Below are 27710 nucleotides of genomic sequence, written 5' to 3' on the forward strand. Positions count from 1 at the left end.
CCCGCCCCCGGAAGCGGGCTGAGCGGATTGGATTTGAAGTGCCGCTACCTCCGTGGAGGAAACGTGCGTTGCCCGCCTGGTTCAACGCTCTGACGCTTTGCTCTGAGACAGTCGCCCTTCCAGTGGCTCTCCCATTCCTGGCTGGACTTCGTTGCCCAGAGGTTCTCTATTTGTGTACGTTGATATGCTCCGCCTCTTGTCTTGTTAAACTCACATCTCCTAAGGTGGAGACCCACGTCCATGGATAAATTATTTTGTTCTGTGTCTTCTCCCCAAAACATATATTTTTTTTTTTTGCCAGTCCTGGGGCTTGAGCTCAGGGCCTGAGTGTTATCCTTGGGTTTTCTCAAGGCTAGAGTTCTACCACTTGAGCCTCAGCACCACTTCTGGCTTTTTTCTATGTATGTGGTACCGAGGAATTGAGCCCGGGTCTTCGTGCATGCTAGGCAAGCACTCTACCACTAGGCCAAGCTCCTGGCTCCAGCTATTAGTACTTTTTAAAGGTTTTGAAGAAGGCCTGTTAGAAGATCAGAGGTGTGGCTGGCATCTTCACATACTAATTTGGTGACTTCACAAATAGTCACAAACGGAGCTGTGGCTCAAGTGGTATAGCACCAGCCTTAAGCAAAAGAGGAAAGTGAGTCTAGGCTGAGGATCACAATTCAAAGCCAGCCAAGTCAGGAAAGTCTATGACTCTTAACTACCAAAAAAAAACCAGATGTGGAGTTGTGGTTCAGGTGGTACAGAATGTGCCTTGGGCCAAAAAAAAAAGGAGGGGGGGGAAGCTTCCAGGCCTTGAGTTCAAGCCCCAGTACCAGCATAAAATGAAAATAGCCACATAATCTCACTGAGATTTTTAGCTTCCTCAGTTGTAAACAGGCAACTACACCTGCTCCACGGCATTCAGTGGCTATGTGCCCGTTATGCTAGTTTTATAATAAGAAGTGGAGGTGTGGAAATAGTGGTGATGATAAAAAAAAAAAAATGTCTGAAGGTGTGGCTCAGCAGTAGAGTGTCTGTCTAGCAATCATGAGGCCCTGAATTCAACTACCACAAAAAAAAAGGTGTATGCAATTTCCCAGAAGAAATTTAGTTGTGCCATGTTTACAACAACCATGGAGCTTTGGAAAATATATAGAAAAGGAAAGCCGGGTATTGATGGCTATAGTTTAGATATTACTATTAATGTTACCAAATTAAATCCTAGTACCTCTTAAAGTTTTCCCTAAGCCTTGAGGGCTTGAGGTCTCACAATCTCTAGGTCAACACTCTTCCATCTCCCTAAGCTTCCCTTCTTACTCTAGTTGCCCAGGTGTATTGCTGGGTGTATAAGTCAATACCTAGCACTTCCCGCCAAGTACAGGAAGAAATCTTAACCTAGAGGGCTTTTTTGATGGTCAACTTAGAGGGTTGACCATCAAGTCTTATCCTCTTCCTGTAGTTCACCTAAGGAGCCTTTGAGGCTCAATTGGCTACTTTGAAGGACCCTGTAGTTGAAAGGAAATAAAATCAGTAATTTTTACAGCTACCCAATTCCAAGCAATCTCAAGTTCTTCTCCTCCCTTCTCTCTATAGTCCAGAAACCAGCCAACATCTCCAATACATGCAAAGTCAGTTCCTTCCTTTAAAACCATCCACATAACAATAATCTGCCCAAGCCTGAAAATAAGAACTATAAATCTTCCACCTATTCCCCCCACCCCCTTGTCTAAAATCTTCCTGGGCCAACTGCCAGGAGCTACCTTCAACTGGTCTGAGCCAATAATTTCAGCTACCAGGACTCTCCTGGTGGGAATTGCTGGCTCTGTCCCTGGCCAGATTCCATTCACTCTTACATTTCATAATCCAAACGCTGCCCTAGCTAAGCAGAATCCTTGCCCATGCCCTCTTCAGTACCCTGAACCTAGGGCCCTGATCTTGTTCCCTTGAATGGAGAGTAGGAAATATACCAAGCTATATCTGTCAGTTCTTAAGCATCACTTTTATGCCCTGGCCTGAAGAGTATGTACTGAAGAGTCACAGTCCAGCATGGATTAGCATATCAGCACTGTGAGATCTATGCTGACAAGGTAAGTGCTGGATTCTAGTTAATATTTTGTCTCAATAGTTTTGAGTATTATAATGCTTGTGTCAGAGTTTTAGACACCCATTAACACTTTGGGTGGGAGCAGATTGACACATGGTCAAGAACCCAAAACAGTGTCTAGCACAGGAATGTTGGTTGGGTGGAAAATAAGGGAATGTTGTATTCTTGCCAGTTTAAACTCTGCAGTCCAGATCTCATTAGTACCAGCAAGGTGGGGAATAAGGATATTATAAAGAAGATGGTATGAACCCACGCATAGGAGGTAGACCAGCAGAGAGAGAGAGGGGGGGAGAGCATGCTAATTTTGTGAAAGCTAAACTCTTCCAGCAACAAACTCATCTGAAGTCTTGGGAGGAAATGCAATGGAGATTCACTCACTATACTGCTACAGTTCTTTATTAAGAATTGTACAGGGGGAGGGAAAGAGGGACAAAAACATGAGAAGGGGTATCAATGTTTGAAAAGTAATGTATCTACTACCTGACAAATGTAACTCTATACATTACTCTGACAATAAAATACAACTTAAAAAAAGAATTTGTACAATAGGGGCCAGAAGTTTAGCCTAGTGGTAGAGTGCTTGCCTAGCTTGCACGAGAACCCAGGTTCAATTCCTCGGTACCACGTACATAGAAAAAAGCCAGAAATGGAGCTCAAGTGAGAAAGCCAAAGGACAGTGCCCAGGCCCTGAGTTCAAAGCCCAGGACTGGCAAAAAAAAAAAAAAAAAAAAAAAAGAATTAGCCTGGAACAGTGGCTCACGCCTGTAATCCTAGCTATTCAGGAAGCTGAGATCTGAGGATCAAGGTTCAAAGCCAGCCTGGGCACAAAACGACCTGAGACTCTTATCTCCAATTAACCTCTAGAAAACAGGAAGTGGGGCTTAGGATAGGTCGGTAGCCTTGAGCTGAAGAGCTCAGGGATAGCGCCCAGGCTGAGTTCAAACCCCATGACCCACCAAAAATAATAATAATTATTATTATTATATAATTGGGCATCTGTGGCTCACACCTGTAAATCCTTGCTATTCAGGAGTTTAAGATCTGAAAATTGTAGACAGTCCGGGCAGGAAAGTCCATTATCTCCAATTAACCACTAAAAACAAAAAACAGAAGTGGACATGTAGCTTAAGTAGCAAAGGACCAATCTTGAGTTTAAAAGCTAAGGGACAGGGGCTGGGAGTTTGGCCTAGTGGTTAAAGTGCCTGCCTAGCATGCATGAAGACCCGGGTTCGATTCCTCGGTATCACATAGAAAAAAGCCGGAAGTGGTGCTGAGGCTCAAGTGGTACTGCTCTAGCCTTGAGAAAATCCAAGGACAGTGCTTAGGCCCTGAGCTCAAGCCCAGGACTGGCAAAAAAAAAAGCTAAGGGACAGTGTCCAGAAGGAAGGAAGGGGAGGAAGTGGGAGAGAGAGGAAGAGGGAGAGGGAAAGAGAGAACCAATGAAAGAAAGGAAAAGGAAAGAAAGAGGAAAGATAAAAAGAAAGAGAAAGGAAGAAAGGAAGGAAAAAATAAAAAGGAGGAGGGAGAGAAGAAATTAGGAAATGAGAATAGTAGAGGTGGGGAATGTGGCTTAGTAGTAGAGTACTTGCCTAGCATGTATGAAGCCCTGGGGTTTGTTTCCTCAATACTACATAAGCAGAAAAAGCCAGAAATGGCACTGTGGCTCAAGTTATAGAGTGTTAGCCTTGAGCAAAAGAGTTCAGGGATAGCCCCTAGGCTCTGAGTTCAAGCCCCATGACTGGCAAAAAAAAAAAAAATAGTAGAACTGTACAAATCATGATAACCGTTCACTGTAGATTTCTATATATCTAGATTTACTCATCATGGTGGAGCCCTCAGTGGCCTTAAAAAAAATAAAAGGCAGCCAAGAATTTGGCCTAGAGGTAAGAGTGCTTGCCTAGCATGCATGAAGACCTGGGTTTGATTCCTCAGTACCATATACATTGAAAAAGCCGGAAATGGTATAATGGCTTAAGTGGTAGAGCTCTAGCCTTGAGAAAGTCCAAGGACAGTGCTCAGGACCTGAGTTCAAGCCCCAGGACTGGCAAAAAAAAAAAAAAAGTTAAAAAAAAAATAAAAGGCCTGGGGGAATGTTAGCTTTTTTGTTCTTTCCCCATGTAAGTTTCCAATGTAAAGATGTCTATGTTGCATCAAACACTAGCTTACCAGTTTCTTGATTTTTTTTTCATACTCTCCATAACTATGAGAAGTTTATAAGCTGCCCAGTCTAAGGTACTTTGTTATAACACCCAAAAGACTACATATTTATTGTCAGTTGTGGGATTTGAATTGACGGCCTGAGTGCTGTCCCTGAGCTCTTTTGCTCAAGGTGAACACTATACCACTTGGAGACACAGCACCACTTCCAGTTTTCTGGTGGTTAATTGGATATAAGAGTCTCACAGACTTTCCTGCCCAGCCTGCCTTTGAACTGAGATCCTTGGATCCTTGCCTCCTGAGTAACAATGATTACAGGCATGAGCCACCATGCCCAGCTCCAAAGGCCTTTTAGCCCTATAAGCATATACAATATCAGCAGAGTCTGCCAATGTTATACCCAGAGAAGAGGAGTACAAGGAGTGAACTTGGAACAGGATTCTGAGGTCCTGATAACAGTATTGTACCTTAGAAGGAAAGGGGGGCACAATCCCCTTGGCCCTGCAACCCCATAGGGAGGTGTGAAGCTGAGGGCCAGAGGGCTTCTGAAGTAGGATCATAGGACATTGACCTGTGCATTTTGCAATGTGATTTTCCAGTCTGGAAGTTCACTAAATGCAGTTTCCTGCACTTTTCTGGTCTCTGATTCAGACTCCTTATGTTTCTATCTTGAGAAGTAAGCAAGAAGCAAGCAGAGCAGTACAAAAGAAAAAAAATACCGTTTATTCCACACAACTACATCAAGTACTTCTCAGTTTCCTCCTCTCCCCATTCTTCCCTCCAGCCTTCAACAGACATTGCTCAGCACGGAGGGACAGTTAGAACATCAAAACCAGAATCTGGCCTGGAAGGCAGGAAAGGAAATCTGGGCATGGAATGTGATTGGATCTCTAAGAACACCAAAACAACCAGGTTTATCATTCCATATTCAGCGTGTTCCTCAGTCCATGTGACAATTCTTCCCTGGACTTTGCCTGAATAAAATGTTCTAGATCGTGCAGGGTCAAAGGTGCTAGCTGATTCAGCAAGACATAGAAAATTTTGGTCTCTTAAAACAAAATAAGTAAATCATACAGTTAAAACATTCCCGCCCATTCTCTTGTCTTTTCCATTCCTTTTTTAACCCTGGCAAAGAAGCCATGAGCTCTGGCTTAAGTCCAGAAAGACACTTTCAAAGTAAAATGTCAGTCAAGTTCCTGATGGTGCTTGATGGTGGGAAAAACAACATAAACACCTTGGGTAAATAGCCCAGGTCCCAATGCTTCACAGAGGTCCTTGGTGGTGAAGTTAAGAGCAGAGATTGTAGGTGGGTGAGTTTTGCTTTGGGTACACTTTAGATACCTCCCTTGGGCCTTGGGATTGTTCCTCTGGTTTAATATTAGTTCAACCTTGAGAAGATGAATTTAGAAGAGGGAGGGGCTGAGAACATGTGACTAGGCCTAATTTAGACCAGTGGTTCATAGGGGTTTGTTTTCCTGCCATGCCACAGGACAGATGGTGTCTCTTTGCACACCTTGTATTATATGCTACTTCTAGGACACCAGCTGTGACCCACTTATCTCCCAGAAAAAGAAAGCACTGCTGAGTGCAAGTGTTTGTGCATGTCCCTAATTCACTGAAGTATGAGTCACTGATTCCTTGACCAACTCTGGTACTGTGGATATGTCTTAAAGAAAACCTGTTGACAATACCCCTCCCAAGGAGGCTCGTGGTCTCATGCACGTAGATTGCTAACCATGACCTAGAGGGCCAAGTCTCCCTCTTGGAAATATATTCTCTCCTAGGAGGCTGAGTCAGGAAGCTGTCCACCTGTCTCCTCACTTCCACCACACTCTAGAAGGCTTTAGTCCAAATGGAACAAGGGATAAGGAGGCAGTTGCTAGAGACCAGGCTCTGGGACTGTGCTCCTTTATGGAAAAGCTTACACAGCAAATCTGGAGAATCTGGAGTCATATACTATATTTTCAGAAGTGTTTTTTTATGTGGGGGGGAGGGAGCCAGGTCTGTATGCATTGATTGTTAGGCAAGCACTCTATGACTGAACTACCTTCCCAGCCCACATACTCAATTTTAAAAGCTGCCCATCCATAATGAGGCTGAAAAGTCACTTGGTAGCTTAGATGAGATGTCCAACCCTCTGCCATGGCTCTGCCCTCTAGAGGCAAACTCATTCTAAATCTGGAGCTTTCTTGAGGGGAATGAGGGAGGGAAGGACTGCTTACACACATGATCTGTAATTCTAAACAAAGTGAGATTTCTTCCCTCCCCCAAAATTACAGAGAACATTAGGCTTAAGTCAGTTCCCAGTACTGGGTTGGGTATGAGAACAATGGTAGAGAGAAAGCATTCCTTTCCTCATTTTTTTCCTCCAGGGTTGCCTGCTTGCTTGACTAGTGTAATATTTTCTAACTCAAACTCTTGTAGGAGCAAGTGGCCGAGGACAGAGATTAGATTTTTAAAATCTGGAAGGATGGGGGCTGGGAGTTTAGCCTAGTGGTAGAGTGCTTGCATAGCATGCACGAAGACCCGGGTTTGATTCCTCGGTACCACATACATAGCAAAAAGCCAGGAATGGTGCTGGGGCTCAAGTGGTAGAGCTCTTGCCTTGAGAAAGCCCAAGGATAGTGCCCAGGCCCTGAGTTCAAGGCCCAGGACTGGCAAAAAAATTTTTTTTTAATCTGGAAGGATGGCCTTTTAATTTCTAAATTTCAGGACAGCAGCAGACCCAGGTGACAGGTAAAGTTTACTGTTGCTTCCTTCCAACACGAATTACACAACAAAAAAGGTTCCATTTTAATGTCATCTCCTCCATCAAAGGAACCATGAGAGGAACTCATGTTCTGTCCCAAGCTCTGGAAACCTTCTGACCTTGAGATCAATATAATGTCAAGTCTGACATACACTTTCCTAAATTCATTTCTGGGGTCCTTCCAGGGGTTTAGTATGTCTGTATGCAAAGTAGGAGAGGGCAGTGTGAGGCTGGATGAGTTGTCATAGCTGCCACAGTAGCACAAAGGAATAGCAAAGATGGGGGGAGGGAGGAAGTACATACAAAGAGAATGGCCTCAAAAACAAGAACTAATACCAGCGGACCCCAGGAGGTTCTACAGCTCTGCCCCAAAGATGACACATTTCTGGTTCTCAACCAGAATTTACCCTTCAGAAACCTTGTCTGCAAAGTGCTTCTCCATGAGACACCACAAATGACACCCTCCTTTGGAGTGCCTAAAGCCCAGAGTCTGGGGCTCTCATGTGGCCCAGTCCCTCTGCCTCCCAGGGTGTGAGAGATGTGGGAGGCGGAGGAAGAGGGAGGCATTGACACACATGCACATGGTGAGGCTCATGGCCTAGGGCCAGCCCAGCTGCACATAGTCCTGTCAAGCAGCTGGGTGTGGAGGGAAGAATACAAAGTGCTGGGACACGGGGCTGAGGGCTGAGCCCTAGGGAATCTGAAAGACGTTCAGCTTGCTGGTGTTCTTGAGTGTCTGACGCCGGTTACAGAACCAGACCCGCACCACCTCTCGGTCATAGTTGAGCTCCTTAGCAATCTCCGTGATCTCCTGGCCAGTGGGCAGTGGGTTCTTCTCAAAATAGGCATTGAGAGCCTCAATGGCCTGTGGGGTAAAGGAGGTGCGGCGTTTGCGTTTCTTGGAGGGCTCACCTCCCACAAATTCCATCAGATTCTGCTGGCCTTCCTGGTTCCGAAGTTCAGCCTCATTCAGCCACTTTTCCAGCACTGGTTTCAGCTTCTGAGCACTCTTGGGTGTGATGTCCAGCTTCTCAAACCTGCACACAACACAGGTCCAGCAAGAGACAGAGAGAATGTCTCTGTCTCTTTGACATAGCCCATACCCTGGTACTACCCTCACAGGCTGGGTCCCCTCATTGCTCCCACAGTGCCAGTACCCCTCTGGCTCAGCCAAGCGCAAGCAGACCCAAGTCCTGCTTTCCCAAATCCTAGCAGGCAGACCATGTCCCAGGCCTCAAATCAGCAAGGCAATGACAAGAGTACCCTGACAACAAAACTTTCACACCCAAGTCTTGTGAGGACTCATCCTGAGTAACCTGTAGAGGTCACCAGTGTTACACACAGCTTCTTAACTCATGTTCTTAACTCAGGCTGTTCCTTCTGGCTGAGCCAGCATTTTATCAAACTTTATTAGTAGTCAGTCAGCAACCGCAGCAGATGTAAACATTCAGCCATCAGTAAGCCATGCACTTATTCCTTTTTTTTTTGCCAGTCCTGGGCTTGGGCTCAGGGTATTAGCACTGTCCTTGAGCTTTTCTCAAGGCCAGTGCTCTCACATCTGAGCCACCGCCCGACTTCTGGATTTTTCCTACGTAGGTGGTACCAAGGAATCAAATCCGGGTCTTCATGCATGTTAGGCAAGCAGACTACTACTAGGCCAAACTCCCATCCTCCATGCACTTATTCCTGTCTAAAATTTTATCTTTCCTCGGGCTCTGGCATCAAAACAAGTTTGCAAATTGTACACAGAAAAACACAGCCCTCTAACTTTCTAGTTATATCTGACCTGAGGGGGAAGAGGTATGTGCCAAGAGAATTGTATATAGTGGAAGACCAACATTTTTGTGTTTTATTTTATAAATCATGTGTGTACCATGTGCTTGTGCGTGTGTGTGTACACACGCACATGTACGCACGCACGTGTGCCAGAACTGGGACCTGAGTTCAGGACCTAAAGCTCTCACTTGGCCTTTTCTTGCTCTATCAGGTGAGCCACAGCTCTACTTCTGGCTTTTTGCTGATTATTTTGAAATAAGAGCCTCACTGACATTTCTGCCAAGACTGGTTTTGAACCAGGATCCTCAGATCTCAGCCTCTTGAATAGTCAGGATTATAGGCATGAGGGCACCACAACCACAACATTGGGCTTATAAAGCAGCTTTTATGCTATAATTTATTTATTTATTTATTTATTTATTTATTTTGCCAGTCCTGGGGCTTGAACTCAGGCCCTGAGCACTGTTCTTGGACTTTATCAAGGCTAGAACTCTACCACTTCAGCTACTACACCATACTCAGCTTTTTCTATGTATGTGGTATGGAGGAATAGAACCCGGGTCTTGGTGCATGCTAGCCAAGCACTCTACCACTAGGCTAAACTCCTAGCCCTTATGCTATAATATCTGAATAGACTTGGGCCCTAGAATGACTGAGTCAGTCTTTGACTACTACAGTTGTGTCCATGTCCATCCTTAGACTAGACTAGACATCCTTATCTGGAAGGTGACAGGCGGTAAAAAGGGGAAATACGGAATGATGCGGGATGCCCTGGTCCCCTATAAGTGCCCAGGGACAACAGAGCCTGAGCAGGCCTCGTGACCTTCTCCAGGGCAATCTTACTCACCGACAGATGGCAGACTGGCTGTAGGCTGGACCTTCTGTTGCAGTCAGAGCCTGGCCCACTTGAGTCTGTGTAAGGCCCAGGGAGAGCCGCCGGATTTTAAAGTTCTTGGCAAACTCCCGGATCTCTTCTAAGTTGATCCCGTCCTCATCCAGACTTGGGGTGTGCGGCTCTAGGCCAGAGGAAGGGACAAGAGATGACTGTATCAGATGGGAATCATCTCTACCTCTATGGCCCATTGTCCTGGACTTGTTCAGTGATGAGGGATGAGGACACCAGTCAAAAAGTTGTATACCTTTAAGACTCCTGCCACCAAGACAAGCAAGACTTGTGGACAAAGGCCTTGGACCTTTGTGGGGTAGGGGTGATCAAATCTATTTTTAAGTTCCAGATTTAACTGCTGGCCTCCCTCATGCTCACTAGTCCTGCCCTAAGCATACCTGTTAGCCATCCACATTCCCCAAATACTGGGTGAGAGAGTACAGCAAAGACAGCTAATGGTTTCACCTCTCTGAAAAAGAGCCAGTAAGGAGCAGCCAGTCTTCACTTACATCATGCCCAGAATCCCATCCAATAAGAATGGGAATGACAAAGTCAAGACCTCACTCTAGGCCTCTTCTCTTTTGCTTTTCAGGAAGTAATGTGCTCTCTCTCTCTCTCTGTGTATATATATATATATATATATATATATATATATATATATATGTATGTATGTATATTCATTCCTCCTGCCCCCTTTCTTCTTTCTGACAAGGTCTTGAGTTTCACTATAGCTTGCCTTGAACTTCTAGTCTCAGCTTATGGAACAGCTAGGATGACAGATATGTGCCTAGCACCCAGTTCTAGGAAGTTTAAGGAAAGGTTAAGGTTCCCCCCCCCCAATTCCACATTCCTCTTCCAAAAGCCACTTACTGGACACCAACTGGCTAACTGTAGGGGTCTCTGAACAGGTGATGGGGATTGGAGCAGAGACAGACGGCTTGGCCACTGGGGCAGGACTAGCAATGACCACAGCAGGCTGGGGTACAGCTGGTGTGGGCTGGATGGGCTGCACCTATGAGAAAAGAAAGAAGTCTCTATTGGTCCCTGCCCAACTCAGAAAGTTGAAACTCCTGGGTAGACCAGAGGCAGGTCAGAAATGGGCATGAGAGTCCCACTTACCTACCTATGCCCTACTGAAAAGCAAAACTAGCCATTGCTTATGAATGCACACACCAGGATAGTGACCTTCTAAATAAGCATGGCAATTGGTGCCACCTGAGACACAGTAAGAGGCTCAGAAAAGTTTGCTGTATTTGATCAAAGACACAATAAATAACCTCCCTTGGGCTCTCTCACATCTCTGCCTTCAAAAGAGAAACTTCAACCTTATTGTAGACTCTAAAAGTCTAGGAGGTAATTACTGGGACTTTCCCACAATGAAAGAGGATGTAGTTATTTAAAAAGGGAGGGGGGGGCGCTGGGAGTTTGGCCTAGTGGTAGAGTGCTTGCCTTGCATGCATGAAGACCCGGGTTCGATTCCTCGGTACCACATACATAGAAAAAAGCTGGAAGTGGTGCTGAGGCTCAAGTGGTAGAGCTGTAGCCTTGAGAAAGTCCAAGGACAGTGGCTCAGGCCCTGAGCTTAAGCCCAGGACTGGCAAAAAAAAATAAAATAAAATAAAAATAAAAAGGGAGGGGGGGGGCTGGAAGCTGGGCCCTGTGGCTCATACTTGTAATCCTAACTACTCAGGAGGCTGAGAATTGAGAATTGTGGTTCGAAGCCAGCCCAGGCAGAAATAGCCACAACAGTCTTATCTCCAATTAACCATAAAACCTAGAAGTGGAGTTGTTCCAAGTGGTAAAGCATTAGCCTTGAGCATAAAAGCTCAGAGAAAGCACCCAGGCCCTGAGTTCAAGACCCAGGACCATCATGCACATGCACACACACATACACACACACACGCACTCACACAGAGTAGATGTGACCTAAAGGTAGAGTATATGCAAGCTGGTGCAGTGGCTCACACCTGTAATGATAGCTACTCAGGAGGCTGAGATCTGAGGATCCAGGTTCAAAGCCAACCTGAGCACTAAAAAGTCCATGAGACTCTTATCTCCAATTAATCACCAGAAAACTGGAAGTGGCACTGTGGCTCAGGGGTAGGGTGGTATCCTTGAGCTGAAGAGCTGAGGGACAAAGCCCAGACCCAGAGTTCAAGTCCCATGATCAACAAAAAATAAAAAATAAAAAAGAGTATGTGCAGTGTGAAGTAGACCTTAAGTTTGATCTCTAGCACAGAGGAGGAAAAAGCCAACCTCAGTGTTAAATGAAAAAAGGAAGTTTTTTTAATGGAATTTGCCTTTTAAATTGCATATGGATTTTCATGGAAAAAAATGAGAAATATAAAATGTCAACAAATCATCTTTGGGCCGGGAGTTTGGCCTAGTGGTATACTGCTTGCCTAGCATTCATGAAGACCCAGGTTCGCTTCCTTGGTACCAATTACATAGGAAAAAGCTGGAAATGGTGCTATGGCTCAAGTGGTAGAACTCTAGCCTTGAGGAAAAAGCTCAAGCACAGTGCTTAGGCCCTGAGTTCAAGCCCCAGGACTTGCAAAAAAAAAAAAAAGTCATCTTTGGAAGTGGAACTAGAAGGGACTACTACTACTTCCTCTTCTTCTTCTTCTTCTTCTTCTTCTTCTTCTTCTTCTTCTTCTTCTTCTTCCTCTTCCTCTTCCTCTTCTTCCTCCTCCTCCTCTTCCTCCTGCTCCTCCTCCTCCTCCTCCTCCTCTTTCTTCTTCTTCTTGTAGTATTGAGGATTAAACTTAGGGCTTCATTCATGTTAAGCATGAATTCTTCCACTGAGCTACATCACCAGCTCAAGGACTTTAACTTAGGGCCAAAGGGATATCCCTAAGCTTTCCTTGCTCAAGGCTAGTGCTCTACCACTTGGGCTACAGTCTTTACTCACAGACTTTGCTACATAGGCTGGCCTGGAACTATAATCTTCACATTTCAACCTCCTGAGTAACTAGGATTACAGGCACGAGCCAGCACTGCTTGGTTATAATGCCTCTTTTTCTTTTCCCTCCTTGGGTCCTACTTCAGACTTATTGAAAAAGAAATGAGTCTGACAAGCCCTCCAGGTGATTCTGATGCACAAATTTGAGAAGTATCCTTCCAATTTCATGCTCCCATTTCATTCTCACCATTCATTCTCAACTTGTCCCTTTAGATTGACCCTGATCTGTCAGAGATCTCTTTTCTGGGGACCCAAAGAGCCTGAAACACACCCCATCATATAGATTTTATCTTTAACTCCAATGATGAACTACCTAAGTCTAGCAAAAACATCTAGTCATCTTTGTATCTTTTTTTGCTACTCCTGGGGCTTGAACTCTGCACCTTGGCACTGTCCTGTTTGTTCAAGGCTAGTACTCTACCACTTGAGCCACAGCACCATTTCTAGCTTGTTCTGTGTATGTGGCACTGAGGAACTGAACATGGGGCTTCATGAGTGCTAGGCAAATACTCTACCACTAAGCTACATTCCCAGCTCCATCATCTTTGTATTTTTGACATTTGGAATAGAGTAGTCCCTCAAACAATGCTCTGGAATGAGCAAAAAATAATCAAAGACTTGGTATAGAGGATGGAGGGGAAGCAGAAGAAGGGGATACAGAATAAACTCCTGGGGCTTTTCTGCCAATTTGTTCACCCCATAGCTCAATCAGACCAGTCCATTTTGACCACTCCCAGCATGTATAGATCCCCACTGGCTTCTAACTTGGGTCCTCCCTCTCTTTTGTAGGTGTCCGGCTTTCCTAGGAACTTCAGAAGCTGTTCTGCTCAGCAATCTGAAGAGAAGTAACCCATTTCCTCCCTTCCTCCCTCCCTCCCTCCCCTCAATCCCTGTGCCTCCAATCCTAGTACCTCACTCTTTGCAGGGGTCTCTGGTGTGCTTGGCTTCCGGACTGTCACAGGTGGAGGCAGGGGGCTGCTAGCCAGAGTAGCAATCACCTGGCCCTGGGCATTTAACAACAGTTGAGGGGTCACAGCCTGGACCTGTAGGCTTTGGGCTGGTGCTGAGGCCGTCACACTAGCTGAATTCACCACCCATGGAAGTGTTCCAATAACCTAAGAGGAAATAAGGGAAAAGGCACCAAATGTGAAGGTGGTGTCCAGCTCCACCCACAGCCCCAAGCCCCAAGCTAACGGAGGAAACAACTAACTTGGATAAAACATATAAATCTTTTGGCTGTTTTTCTCACCAATCCATACCCTGGAGGCTCCTTTTTTTTATTTCATCCTCAGAGTTGAGGTAAAACAGGAGTGGAACTGCTTGTTAGAGATCTGAATGCTAATTGGTACTCTTAATCCTCCTTTCCCTTTCCCTTTTTCCTTTCCTTTCCTTTCCTTTCCTTTCCTTTCCTTTCCTTTCCTTTCCTTTCCTTTCCTTCCCTTCCCTTCCCTTTCCCTTTCCCTTTCCCTTTCCCTTTCCTTCCTTTTCCTTTCCTTCTCTTTCCCTTTCCCTTTCTCTCCCTTCCTCCTCCCCCCCTCCTGTACTATCTTTTAGTTTTCTTGCTCAAGGCTGGCACTCTACCATTTGAGCCACATTCTACTTAGGGATTTTTGGTGGTTAATTAGAGATTAGAGTCTCCTGGACTTTCCTGATCACACTGGCTTTGCAGTACAATGCTCAGATCTCAGCATTGAGTAGCTAGGATTACAGGTGTGAGCCACTGATGCCCAGCTTATCTTATTATTTCTGAATCTTGCTCTCTCTAGTGAAATAAAAATCTCTACCAAATAGATCTGTACTCAGAACATGAGATAAAGAATGAAGAAGCACCCAGCACAAGGTCTGTGCCCCATAAACAAAATCCTGCAAGTAGAATGAGCACCTCTAGGGGACTGCAGTGTGGACCTCAACATCAGCAGGGCCGGGCCACAACAGTGAGCTGGGGTCCACAGCTTGACACCAGCTTCAGTTTCTGGGATGCTTACTTAGCCCAAGACATGGCAAGTTGTTCCACAGTACCCACCCCTCAAACCTGGCTTTCAACACTTGCCTGTCCCTGAGCATTGGTGAGGATCTGACTGCTGATCCCTGGCATGCCGGGAATGGTGTTGGCAATGACCGGAGTTGTAGTAAGGGAGCCCAGGATCTGGGTCTGGCCCCCGAGGGAAGCAGCACTGATCTGTGGGTAGAGGAAGAGCCTTGCTCAGAGGCCAAAGGAGTGAAAAGAGACCCAGATAGAGAAAGGAGTGTAAGGATCTTGGGGTGGGTGGGCATAAATATAGGCTGCAGGCCCATATCCAGTCGGTGAACACCCAGAGCTAGGTAGGAGACACGGGGGCAGTAGGGAAGGGTAGGGCCATAGTCATAGAAGAATAACTCTGTTTAATCTTTCTAGCCAGGCCTGAGAGGGTAGCAGGGCCAGACTGGAGAGGCTGATGCGCTCTTTGTCACACCTGGCAGCTCTACTATGCCAGAAGCCACATTACAAAGACACTGGCACAGAGCTGTAAGCCTCCAGCTGCACCTTAGCTGCAGCTCACAAGGTTATAATCCCTAAATATCCCACCCTCCAAGGCTCATCCAGTGGTTCAGGTTCTGGAGAATTTTTCCAGGCCTCTCAGTAGAAATTGTTTGCTTTTGTCTGCGCTGAACAGGCTGACAGCTGCAAGAAGACCTCAGAGGGAACCATGTCTGCTGGCGCTGGGAAGGGCTGGATTCAAGAGGCTGCTCCTCCACTGTGGTAAGGGTCATTTCCACCCTTGCCCAAGATTTGGTTCATCCCTGTTAGCCCTGGGTAAGGGCAGCAGCTTACGATTCCTGGGCTAAATGCGAAGCCTGCAGGCTGGACGGTGATCTGCGGGGTGGTGTCTACTGGCTTGGGGGTGGGGGCAGCAGCAGTGGCAGCAGTGGGCTGTGATACGATGGCAGGCGTGGTCTGAAGCAGCGGCTGGGTCTGGAACAACGTCTGGGGCTGGGCTGGTGGCCGGGGCTGGGCTGGTGAAGCAGCCTGGATTGGTGGGGCAGCTTGTACAGGTGCCGGAAGGGCGGTATTCAGCACGGCAGTTGCTATGGAGCAAGGCAGAGACAGAGATGCTCAAAGGCCTAGCCACAGCCCAGAGTGGCTCCAATCCCATCTGGCACAATGAATGACCCGGGGCTGGGGCAGTGGGCATGGGAACAGGTAGTTGTAATTCCTTGGATGCTTGAAGGCCTGATGCATGTCAACATCTTTCATTCCCACCCCCCTCCCTTGGGCCAGTAGATCTGTAGGTTCAAGAACAGGATGTTGAGTCTTCTTGCAGTCCTTCTCAGGAGTCTGGTGACAGGTGAATTCTGGCATGGGGAAGAGAGCAGTCTCAGGCAGTTGGCTGAAGAAAGAAAGGTCTGCTGGCTGGCCTGGTGTCCTGGCCTAGAGTCCCAAAGTGGTGCTGTGGCTCTTTGGTTAGGTGCCTGGGACACTGGATCCAGACTCCAGGGCTATTGGCCTGGGTGGGCCTCAGGTTCTGAGTCCAACATGGGAAGTACACGTGCAAGGGTGGAAGTGTGGGGTGGTAGGGCGCCTGGTGCAGTCCTGGGGAGAATTGCCGTTACCTTGGAGACTGGCTAAAGGTGGCTTGAAAATTCCCCCCGTAGGAGAAGCAGCGGTCAGTCCTGGGAGGGCAGCCACAGTTGCTGTAGGAATTGTCCACACGGCCAGCCCCTGCTGCCCAGCCACTTGACCTGCAATACTGATGGGGATAAGAAGAGGTTGAGTAACTGCCCCTGCTGGAACCATAACTCCTGTCAGAACTGTGGCTAAGTTTTCCTGAGTCAAGACCTGCAAAAGCAAACAAGATTTCAAAAAAGAAAAGAAAAGAAAAAAAAATAAAAAGAAAAAATCAACATCCACAGAGCAAACACTGTGTCTCTCAGACCCAGTTGAGCACAAACAATTATTCTGAGGGCAGTGGGGGAAAAGGCCACCGGCGGGTGAGGAAGAGCCCAAGGCCTAGCTGGAAGCCTCACCCTGAAGGGAGCTTGGACCAGATTATCCTGCCTTCAGAGAAGTAACCCAGAACACCACCCGGACCAGCCCCACCCTAGGCAGTTAGATTGGATGCACACACCTCTTCCCCTGAAGTTTACTGCTTCCCCAACCTTCCTAGGGTCCTTGCCTAAAGGACCAGTGCTTTGTGAACAAAAAAACAACTAAGTAGTCCAGGGTCCACAGAGGCTTCCGAGAAGTTCTGGTGGGGAATAATACCTTTGCCTGGATGCCTTGGAGAATAGTATATAAAGCAAAGGTCACCAGGACTGCAGGATCCTACACACAGCTTCTCAATGTGCTGGAGATGCTCCCTAGCTCTGAATGAGGACTCTGAGCAATCCCTTAACCTTCCAAGCATGAAAAAGATTGCATTATGTCTGCACGGAGATTGCCCAGCAAATGCAGAGACCCCTTTCCAATGAGCTTTTATCTAAGACAGGGGTTTCTAGTAGGCATAGCCTCTACCCTGTACTGCCTCACATCATTTCTTAGATCCCATGGCTCTTTCATGCATACTCCTGGCCCACTGCCCTCTGTCCAGCTCCCTGGGGTGTCCCTTACCTGGGGGGCAGCTTGTAGAGCCAGTGGTGTCAGGGTCTGTGATGCCTGAGGCTGGGTTGGGGCTTGGCTGAAGGTGGCAATGGCAGGGGCAGGACTTGGAGGGATTCCCGGGAGTGACTTCACTTCACGTGACATTAAGAGAAAGAAGAACAAGGAGTGAGGGGAGGGATGAGTGAAGTAGAACATTTTGTCTGCAGCTGGAAGTAGTAACTTCCAGCCCCATGGTTATTCCTTGCATAACAGAATACCAGTTGCTTGCTGGCTTTCTCTGGCCTGTGAAGCCGCTTTCCCCATGCTGCTCATGTGAGACTTAAGTCTGGAGAGCCCTGAGTCAGACAGGAAAGACAGGCCACACTTCTCATGCACATGAAGAAAATCCAAGTCTGCACAGTTGGCACATTTCCTCACTTTGTAGCTCTAAAGGACATTGTGACCTGTTATTTAAGCAGTAGGGGAAGGAAAAAGCTAGAATTGATGGGAATAGGTAACTGGAAGTCAGCTGGCAACTGAATTCTTCATCCTGTTTTCGAGCTACTTTTTGAATGCAAAAAGTGCTGGCTTAGGCCAGGTGTGGTAGCTCATACCTGTAATCCTAGCTACTCAGGAGGCTGAGATCTGAGAATCACGGTTCAAAGCCATCCTGGTCACTATGAAGCCATGGGACTCTTATCTCCAATTAATCACTAGAAAATGGGAAGTGGGGCTGGGCTGAAGCCTATTCTGTAGGCTGAAATCTGAAAAGCTCACTTCTAAGTCAGCCTGGGCAGGAAAGTCTGAGAGACTATCATTCCAATTGACCACCAGAAAGCCAGAAGTGGCTCAAAGTGATAGAATACTAGTTCTGGGTGAAAAATCTGGAAGTGGTGCTATGACTAGGTGATAACATATTAACCTTAAGGAAAAAAGCTCAGGGACAGTGCCCAGGCCCTAAATTCAAGTCCCAGGGCTGGCATGCACACACGAGCATGAGCATGCACACGCGTGCGTACATGTGCGCACACACACACATGCGCACACACACGCACACTAGCATGGGAATTCTTACAGGGCAAAGTCCCTGAAAATTGGACATGTCTTCACCAAACTTCAGGGTCATAGCTCTTTAGGTCAGCCAGCTTTCTCTGCCCCCCTTAAAGTCTGAAGTCAAGAAGAAATTTTAGCCAGGTGCTGGAGGCTTACACCCTTTAATCCTAGCTACTCAGGAGGCTGATATATAAGGATTGAGGTTCAAAACCAGCCCAGGCAGGAAAGTGCATGAGATTCTTATCTCCAGTTAACTGCCAAAAAAAAAGGTATGGCTCAAGTGGAGTGGTAGAATGTCAGCCTTGAGGGAAAAGCTGAAGGATGGTGCCCAGTCCCTGTGTTCAAGCCCCAGTAATGGCACACACACACACACGCCAAAATTAAAAAAAAAAAAACCAGAAAGGAAAGTGAGGAAATGATAAGTGACAAATGGAAATGATAAAATCTTATCATATAAAGAAATAAAATGTCCATTCTATCAAGATGTATTTCCAAGATAGAACCATGGGCCCAAGGTTTGCATATATTTAGAGGATTTCATTTCTTCTTGCCACTGAAAGACTGGTTTAGGGCCAGGAGTTTGGTCAAGTGGTAGAGTGCTTGCCTAGCTTGCCCTGGGTTCAAATCCTCAGTATCACGTACATAGAAAAGGCTGGAACTGGTGCTGTTACTCAGGTGGTAGAGTTCTAGCCTTGAGAAAGCCCAAAAACAGTACACAGGCCCTGAGTTCAAGCCAGGACTGGCAAAAAAAAAAAAAAAAGAAAGAAAGAAAAAAAGAAAAAAAGAAAAAGAAAGATTGGTTTATAGAAAAAGGAAAATAGTTCTCAGAATCAAGGTTTCTTTACAGCACCACCCAGGTAGGCTTTTTATCACTGTTTGGTTCTAGCTTAAAAGGCATGTGGTACTTTTTTTTTTTTGCCATTCCTGGCTTAAACTCAGGGCCTGGGCACTGTCCTTGAGCTTTTTTGTACTCAAGACTAGAGCTCTACCACTTAAGCAATAGTGCCACTTTGGGCTTTTTCTGAGCAGTTTATTGGAGATGAGTCACATGGACTTTTCATCCTGGGCTTCAAACCATGATGCTCAGATCTCAGCTTCCTGAGTAGCCATAATTATAGGAATGAGGCACTGGTGCCTGCTTTTTCTATTTATGGATGGCTTTTTCCCTTTGTGATAACTTCCTTCTATATCAACAATTGATTTCTCCTCAAAAAGGATTTCAGTGTGTCAAAAAGAAAAAAAGGACCAATCAAAGATTTTCAAAGTAGAGGCCTAGTGGTAGAGTGCTTGCTTAGCATACACAAAGCCCTGGGTTCGATTCCTTAGTACCATGTACATAAGGAAAAAGCCAGAAATGTTGCTGTGGCTCATGTGGTAGAGTTCTATCTTTGAGAAAGCCCAAGGACAGTGCTCAGGCCCTGAGTTCAAGCCCCATGATTGGCAAAAAAAAAAGATATTCAAAGTAGTAATGTTTATAATAGGTGATAGGTAGATAAGCTGAGTGCCAGTGGCTTGCATCTGTAATCCCAGCATGGTTTGAAGCCACCCCAGGCAGGAAAGTCCATGAAATGTTTTTCTCCCAGTCCTGGGTCTTGAACTCAGAGTCAGGGCCCTGTCCTTGGACACTTTTTGCTCAAGGCTAGAACTCTGCCACTTGAGCCACAGCACCACTTCTGGATTTTTCTGTGTATGTGATACTGAATATTCAAACCCAGGGCTTTGTGCATGCTAGGCGAGTACTCTACCACTAGGTTATGCTCTGACCCAGTCATGAAACTCTTATCGCCAATTAACCACCAAAAAGTTTGAAGTGAAACTAGCACAAGTAGTAGAGCACTAGCCTTTAGCAAAAAAGATCTCAGACAGTGCCTAGGCCCTAAGCTCAAGACCCAGGACTGGGAAAAAAACAAAAACAAAAACAAAAAGACTTCCTACAGAATCAGACATCAACCTCTTGACAAGGCATTTTATTTAGTCAGTGGTGAGAAAAGGGTGGCTAGAGCAGTGTCTAGGCCTATAGCTTAGCCACCAGAACAGCCCTTAGCTGTCTCCCAGCTGTACTGCAGGAATTTCTGCTCACACCCTGATGTTATCTTTGGAGAAGGACACCACCATAAGTCTGCTAAGAGGAGGGAAAAGTATTTTCAGGGTTCTAGCTTTTAAAAAAAAAAAAAAAAGGACAGAGAGAAAGAAAGGGCTGGCTGGATCCTGAAGATTCAGGCCTTTCTGCATTAGACTGACACTCTGATTTGTATCTACAAACCCACTGAGGCAGATTCAAATTTTTTTTTCTTTTCTTTCTTTCTTTTTCTTTTTCTTTTTCTTTTTTTTTTTTTTTTGGTCATGGGGCTTGAACTTGACCCGGGCACTGTCCCTGAGCTTTTCAGTTCAAGGCTATCACCCTACCCTTGAGCCAAGGCCCACTTCGCATTTTCTAGAGAGTAATTAGAGATAAGAGTCTCAGGTCCTTTTGTATCCCGGCTGGTTTTGAACCTTGATCCTCAGATCTCAGCCTCCTGAGTAACTAGGGTTATAGGTATGAGCCTCTGTGCCCAGCTTCAAATTTCTTTTTCTTTTCTCTCTTTTCTTTTTCCTTTTAAAATTTTTTTCTGTTGGACATGGGGCTTGAACTCAGGGCCTACGCACTGTCTCTTAGCTCTTTAGCTCAATGTTAGTACTCTACCACTTTGAGTCACAGAGCCACTTCCAGTTTTCTGGTGGCTAATTAGAGATAAAAGTCTCCTGGACTGGGCCAGGAGTTTGGCCTAGCGGTAGAGTGCTTGCCTAGCATGCACAAAGACCCAGGTTCTACACCTCAGTACCACATACATAGAAAAAAGCCAGAAGTGGTGCTGTGGCTCAAGTGGTGGAGCTCTGACTTTGAGAAAGTCCAAGGACAGTGCTCAGGCCCTGAGCCCAAGCCCAGGACTGCCCCCCCCCCAAAAAAAAAGTCTCCTGGACTTTCCTGCCCAGGCTGACTTTGAATTGCGATCCTTAGATCTCAGCCTCCTGAGTAGCTAGGGTTACAGGTGTGAGCCTCCAGTGCAGGCCCTGATTCAGATTTCTTAGGGTAGTCCCCACCAATCAGTAATCCCAGTTTTGGTCTGAGAGTGATTCAAGAACTCAAGTTCCAGGGTCACAAAGAGGGTGACATAGCCCTGGAGGCTGGCTATATAGGTAGACTATGGCCATAGGCAATCCAGTGAACAGGAAGACAAGGCTGTAAGGTCCCCTAGGTCCCCAGGGAACCTTTATGCTGGCTCATCAGGAAACCGCAGAAGGGACCCAAGGGGAGCAAAACCACATTGGAGAATAACCTCATACCAGCTACATCTGCAGAGGGGTCTGGGTTGTTTGTCCCAGCTTCACCAATAGTTTCCCTGGTTTCAGGAGGGTCTTGGTTCTGGGAGCCCTCGGTAGCCACACTTTCCAGTCCTTTCCCCTCTTCCTCAGCTGGCAGCTGAGCATCCACTCCAACTTCCAGCACTCGGATGGTCTCATGGCCTGACATCACGATAACCTGCAAGCAGAGGATGAGGGGCATTGCTGGAGGATGGGGACAGGCAGGCAGTCTGGATAGGGCTGGAGGATAGAAGAGAGGGCACAATGGTTTCCCTCATTTGTCATAATCAGTAGAAACCTTGGGCTCTCCTAGCAGAGATTTACAATAGAACAAAATCTAGATACAGAAGGCCATATAGTATGACACTAAATGAAAGGACTTTCAGGATATAGAAACAAAAGCCGTATAATGAGTGATTGTTGTCCTTAATATACTATGTTATCTCTCATCTCTTTGGATATCCTTTGGGTATCTCATATTGTTACAGTATTTCACCTTGTTAACTGATATATTGTATATATGTTTAATTGGTTATTTGAAATTGATAGGGAAGGGGTGAAAACAAGATGAGGGGTGGGGGTGGGGGGAGGGAAATGGGGACCAAGACATAAGAAAGGGTATCAATGTTTGTGAAGTAATGCACCTTCTATCTGGTGAATATAATGTAACCCTTCTATTAATTATAATAAAAAATATGGAAAAAAGAATTTTTAAAAAAGCAATAAAAAAAACCCTATGATCCTTAGATCTCAGCCTCCTGAATAGCTAGGATTACAGACATGAGCCACAAGCACCAAGATTACTTTCCTTCTTTCTTTCTTCTTTCCTCCCTCCCCTTCCCCCCCTCCCGCCCCTTCCCTTCTCCCTCTCCCTCTTCTCCCTCCTCCCCCTCCTCCTCCCTTTTTCCCTCCCCCTCCCCCTCTGTGTGTATATGTATGTGTTGGTTCCAGGGTTTAAACTCAGAGCCTCACACTTTCAACTCAGCTAGGTTGCTTGCACACAGCTAGTGCTCAACCACTTGAGCCATACCTCCAGATCAGCTTTTTTTTTTTTTCTGGTTAGGTAGAGATAGAGTCTCTCAAATTTTTCTGTTCTGGCTGAACTTCAATATCCCAGTTTCTGATTCAGTTCCTGACTAGCTAGGATTACCGGCATGAGTCCAGCTTTTAACTTGAATCTTTTTTTTTTTTTTTTGCCAGTCCTGGGCTTGAGCTCAGGGCCTGAGCACTGTCCTTGGACTTTCTCAAGGCTAGAGCTCTACCACTTGAGCCTCAGCACCACTTCTGGCTTTTATCTATGTATGTGGTACCGAGGAATCGAACCCGGGTCTTCATGCATGCTAGGCAAGCACTTTAACCACTAGGCCAAACTCCCGGCCCCTTAACTTGAATCTTAAAGTCAGTTTAAATCCTTGTCTCAGCCCCTGAGAAACTCTACTGGTAATTCCCTCTGAACAGGTGAAATGTCTATGAACTTTAGTAAGAAACCAACAATGGAGTCTTACTCCCTTGCCCACAGCCCTCAAACCACAACCCTGACCACCCCTACCTCTTCTGGTCCCAGAAGATACCTGCTCATTAACAGTCAGAGATGACTCAGACCCGGCTCCAGGATCCATGGTCACAGTAGATTGGGGTGGGCACGAGCCCACACCTAGTGCATCCTGGGTAAGATGGGATCGGAAAAGCAAAGGCCCATATGTCAAAGTATAATATAATTTCCAAACCATCTAGAAAAGTTTGAAATGGTATGGTAGGAAGACAGAGAAGAGAAATGCTCCCAAATTTCTGGAGAAGTAAAAGAAACAGGATTCTTTTTTCTTTCTTTTATTTGGTACTGGAGTTTGAGCTCTTGCTTAGCTTTTTCTGCTTAAAGCTCTACCACTTGAGCCACACCTCCACTTCCAGCTTTTTGGTGGTTAATTGGTGATAAGAGTCTCAGAGCCAGGTGCTGTTGGATTACCCCTATAATCCTAGCTACTCAGGAGGCTGAGATCTGAGGATCACAGTTTAAATACAGCCCAGTAAGACTCACCAATTAGCCAGATGAAAGCCAGCAGTGGAAGTATGACTTAAATGATATAGCACCAGCCTTGAGTGAAAAAGCCAAGTACAAAACCCTGAGTTCGAAACTCAGTACTTAAATACACTCTAGTGGTAGAGTGCTTGCCTAGCATACAGGAAGCCCTGGGTTTGATTCCTCGGTACCACATAAACAGAAAAAGCCGGAAGTAGTGCTGTGGCTCAAGTGGTAGAGCACTCACCTTGAGATTACCCAAGGACAGTGCCTAGGCCCTGAGCTCAAGCCCCATGACTGGCTAGGCTGCCCACGTTGGCTTCGAACCATGGCCCTCGGAGCTCAGCCTCCTGAGTAGCTGGATTACAGGTTTGAACCACCAGCACCTAGCAAGGAAACAGGATTCTAGGAACTTCAAAGTTTTACTTCCACAGCATGCCAGGCAAATCCACACTCAGGAGGAATCAAGGGTGACCAGACTAGACATTTGTCTGGAATATTCTCCAACCTAATGGGAGGTGGTACACCAAGTGGAACCAAAAGTAAACCTGACAAACACTCAGAATTTTAGATGAGGTAAACAGCACGCAGGGTTCTCAGAGTACTTTCCTAGAAGAGAAATCTGGGCAGTCTTCCCAGAAGAGATGATAAACACATTAACCTATGTTCTCAAACTTTAATATGTCTGATTGTTAAACACTTACAAAAAAAAATGAAGATCTCCAGCAAGTCCCTTCCCTCAACAGGCCTTGGGGTTCTACACAATCTCCTGGATAATCCTGTGGCCGTGGCCCAAAGACCAGAGTAGCATACACAGAGGAGGTAGGACGTCTCCAGTGGTGGACCAGCCTGCCATAAGCAATGAGTGACCAAACCCTGTGAAAACAGGTTGTCTCTCTGGAGCACCAAACCAGAGTCACAAACACTAGAGGAAATAATAAAAAAGGCAAAGAGGTTTACACATGAACATAGAAAGAGAGCATTTAGCATTTCAGTTAAGTATCCACTGTGGGCTAAGTATTTTTTTTTTTTTTTGCCAGTCCTGGGCTTGAGCTCAGGGCCTGAGCACTGTCCTTGGACTTTCTCAAGGCTAGAGCTCTACCACTTGAGCCTCAGCACCACTTCCGGCTTTTTTCTTTGTATGTGGTACTGAGGAATGAAACCCAGGTCTTCGTGCATGCTAGGTAAGCACTCTACCACTAGGTCAAACTCCTGGCCATGGGCTAAGTACTTTTTATAATACTAATTGATGTATCACTCACCCAACTCTAAGGGTAAGTGATACACATGGGGGGTCATTAACTTTGATAACAATTGAGCAAACTAGAGCCAGTATGTTCTGGATTCCTTACCTTTACATTCCTTTTCTTCCCCCTGAGGTTGCTTTTTATTTGTTTTGTTTTGGTGCCAGGACTAGGGCTTAAATTCAGGGCCTAAGTGCTGTCTTTTAGCTTTTTTGCTCAAAGCTGATGCTGTATCATTTAAGTCACAGTTCCACTTCTGGCTTTTTGGTGGTTAACTGGGGTTAACAGTCTCATGAACTTTCATGCAAAAAAAAAAAAATCTTAGCTGGGCACCTGTGTGTGTGTGTGTGTGTGTGTGTGTGTGTGTGTGTGTGTGTACTGAGTTCTGAATTCAGGGCCTTGCACTTGGCCAAGTTCTAGCTACTCAGGAAGCTGTAATTTGAGGATTGTAGCTTGAAGCCAGAATGAAAGAGAAAATTTGTGAAATTCATCTCCAATTAACCACCCAAAAGCCAAGGATAGAATGCCAGCCTTGAACAAAAAGCTCAGGGACAGGCCAGGAGTTTGGCCTAGTGATAGAGTGCTTGCCTAGCATGCAGGAAGACCCAGGTTGGATTCCTTGGTACCACACAGAGAAAACTGGACGTGGTGCTGTGGCTTAAATGGTAGAGCACTAGGCCTTGAGGAAAGCCCAAGGACAGTGCTCAGGCCCTGAGATCAAACCCAGGACTGGCAAAAAAAAAAACAACAAAAAGAAACTCAGGGGCCTGGAATTTGGCCTAGTGGTAGAGTGCTTACCTAAGCATGCACAAAAACCCAGGTTCAATACCTTGGTACCACATAGATAGAAAAACCTGGAAGTAGTTCTGTGGCTCAAGTGTTAGAACTCTAGCCTTGAGAAAGCTGAAGAACAGGGCTCAGGCCCTGAGTTTAAGCCCCATAACTGGCAAAAAAAAAAAAAAAAAAAAAAAAAAACACCTCAGGGACAGCACCCAGATTCTGAGTTCCAGCTCCAGTAACTGTACCAAAACAAAACTTGTTCCCAACAGACTGTAAGTTCCAAGAAAGCAAGGCTCACTCAGACTTAGTACCCTTTCCTCCTTTGTGGCTCAGATTGTGGAGCAATGCATCATTTGATAGGCCTTATTTTAATTTTACAGTGACTAAATCTGTTTTCATATTTATGACCTCCCTGCCCACTTCATACTGCAAAGTCTAGACAGAAGAGGCTTCATCTGAATTTTTCAGATATGGCCTTTGGTGGGTATTTTGTTGAGCCTAGGAAAGAGTGAGTGACATTGTAGAGAACATAGACCTGGAAGATCCAGTCACAGAAACATCACCCCAGGTCTCTGCCTGCAGACTCAGGCTTAGGCTACCAAGGCAAGGTGTGAGGGATGCAACCTCGTGGGCTGAGGACCAACCCTCTACTTTGCCAAGAAAAAGGTGCAGATTAGGCCAGGGTTTCTGCGTAGAGCCGCTGCTGCTGTTCCTGCTCCTCCTAGCCCACTAAAGCTTCCAGAAGGCTTTTTATTTCTCTGGTGCAGGGGCTTAGGCTGTTCCGCAGAGGTTTGCAGGCTTCCGATCCCAGGCTGGTGGGAGATCTCCAAGCTAAAGTAAAGGTCCGAAGCCCCTTCCCGACCCCTTTGGCCATGCCAGGTATGAATGACCAGGGAGAAGCGATCAAGCCCATCTTGTGACTGTTGTTAATAATCATATTGTGATGAAATATTTATGAGGTACTCCCCCACCCTTCCAGCAACATCCCGGTCTCCAACCCGCGAGTCCCACCCGCCGGTCCTCTAGGAGGAGGGTGCTGACAGGTGGCCCAGGCTGACTCCCGAGGGCCCCAGTCACCCGGGATCCAGACACCCGGGTTGTCCTGAGGGACGGGGGCAGCAGGATCTGCCCACATTCGCCACGGGGGTCTGTGGTTAGAGCCCCCCGCGCCCGTGATCGGTACCCCATTAGGGCTCCAGGGACAGAGACGGGGAGGGGCCTAGGTCAGGTTCCCCCGCCGCGTCCACCTGGCGGCCGCCCCGCCCTCCCGCCGGAGCCGAGCCGGGCGCGGGCCCCGGGGGTCTGCGGCCCCAGGTGGGCAGCGGCGCGGCGCCCCACTCCGGAGCTCCCCGCCCGCCGGGGCCCCGCATCCCGCTGCCCCGGGTCCCGCGGCTTTTTCCCCCCTCTCTTTATCATAAATATATAAATTATGCTAATTACGGGCATTGCATATTAACCAAACCCGAAACCTCCCCTGCCCGGCCCCCTCCCCCCTCCGTGCAAACCCCTCCCCGCCCCGGACCCCGCTACTTACCGGAGCCCGGGCCGCCTTCGCCCCGGGTGCCAAGCGGCCGCCGGTTAGACATTCATCTCACAGCCCGAGCCAAGGGACCGGGGCCGGGGGCGCGGGCGGCCGCCGCCCGCAGACAAAGGAGCCAGCGCGGCCCGGCCGGGGCTCGACTCGGCCCGGGAGTCGGTCGGGACCCGCCGCCGCCCCCGGGGCCCCCCGGGCCGGGGCTGGGCTGCGCCGGAGGGGCTCGGCGGGCTGCAGCCGGGCGGTGGGGCCCGGCCGGGAAGCGGGAGGGGGGAAAGCTAGGTGTGGGGGGGCGACCAGGTATATGTTTTTCTGCTTTCCCCCTTTTCCACGGCCCCCCCCGATTTCCCTCCCACCCCCCCTTTTTTCCCTCCTTCTGCTACTTGGATTTTTTTAGCTGCTGCGTCATGAGCATAATTTATGCAAAGAGCTTTGCCGCATGCTGCACCGCCCGCGCCGGCCGCCGGGGGCGGCGGTCCGGGGAGGGAGGGGCCGCCGGGTGGGGGCGGGGAGGGCCGTCGGGCCCCGCCGGCCGGAGCCCACCCGGCCCCGGCTCCCCCCCCCGG

General features: G+C 47.1%; 1 protein-coding gene and 1 long non-coding RNA gene across 5 annotated transcripts; one reads left to right on the forward strand and one right to left on the reverse strand.

Annotated features, from left to right (window-relative positions):
- Nucleotides 1-28: 28 nt before the first annotated feature.
- Nucleotides 29-16331, forward strand: LOC150066835 (uncharacterized). Of its 2 annotated transcripts, none has more exons than XR_016533739.1 (3): nucleotides 29-174; nucleotides 15271-15356; nucleotides 16250-16331. It is a non-coding gene; the product is annotated as an uncharacterized LOC150066835 (long non-coding RNA). The 2 variants fall into 2 exon arrangements; XR_016533740.1 differs by having other exon boundaries at nucleotides 29-161.
- On the reverse strand, nucleotides 4944-27710 carry Pou6f1 (POU class 6 homeobox 1). Of its 3 annotated transcripts, XM_090325859.1 has the most exons (12): nucleotides 27145-27710; nucleotides 24291-24511; nucleotides 23141-23233; nucleotides 21552-21747; nucleotides 17205-17326; nucleotides 16208-16433; nucleotides 15429-15682; nucleotides 14667-14795; nucleotides 13528-13731; nucleotides 10525-10666; nucleotides 9616-9784; nucleotides 4944-8029 (listed from the first exon to the last, which is right to left on the reverse strand). In XM_090325859.1, the coding sequence occupies exons 1-12, from the start codon at nucleotides 27194-27196 to the stop codon at nucleotides 7684-7686; spliced, it is 2154 nt and encodes a 717-aa protein (XP_090181985.1). In that variant the 5' UTR covers nucleotides 27197-27710; the 3' UTR covers nucleotides 4944-7683. The 3 variants fall into 3 exon arrangements, with proteins under 3 accessions (XP_090181985.1, XP_090181992.1, XP_090181998.1); XM_090325866.1 differs by lacking the exon at nucleotides 24291-24511; XM_090325872.1 differs by lacking the exons at nucleotides 23141-23233; nucleotides 24291-24511.

The sequence above is a fragment of the Megascapheus bottae genome, chromosome 2, assembly GCF_031878675.1.
Source record: "Megascapheus bottae isolate mThoBot1 chromosome 2, mThoBot2.hap1, whole genome shotgun sequence".
In the NCBI taxonomy this organism is placed as follows: Eukaryota; Metazoa; Chordata; class Mammalia; order Rodentia; family Geomyidae; genus Megascapheus; species Megascapheus bottae.

Coding starts and splice junctions, on each gene's coding strand:
- Pou6f1 (XM_090325859.1), bottom strand. CDS start 27,196: ATGTCTAACCGGCGGCCGCTTGGCACCCGGGGCGAAGGCGGCCCGGGC. Junction 13,732..14,666: donor TCACCAATGCTCAGGGACAG/GCAAGTGTTGAA, acceptor ATTTCCTCTTAG/GTTATTGGAACACTTCCATG. Junction 8,030..9,615: donor AGCCAGTCTGCCATCTGTCG/GTGAGTAAGATT, acceptor TGTTGTGTGCAG/GTTTGAGAAGCTGGACATCA.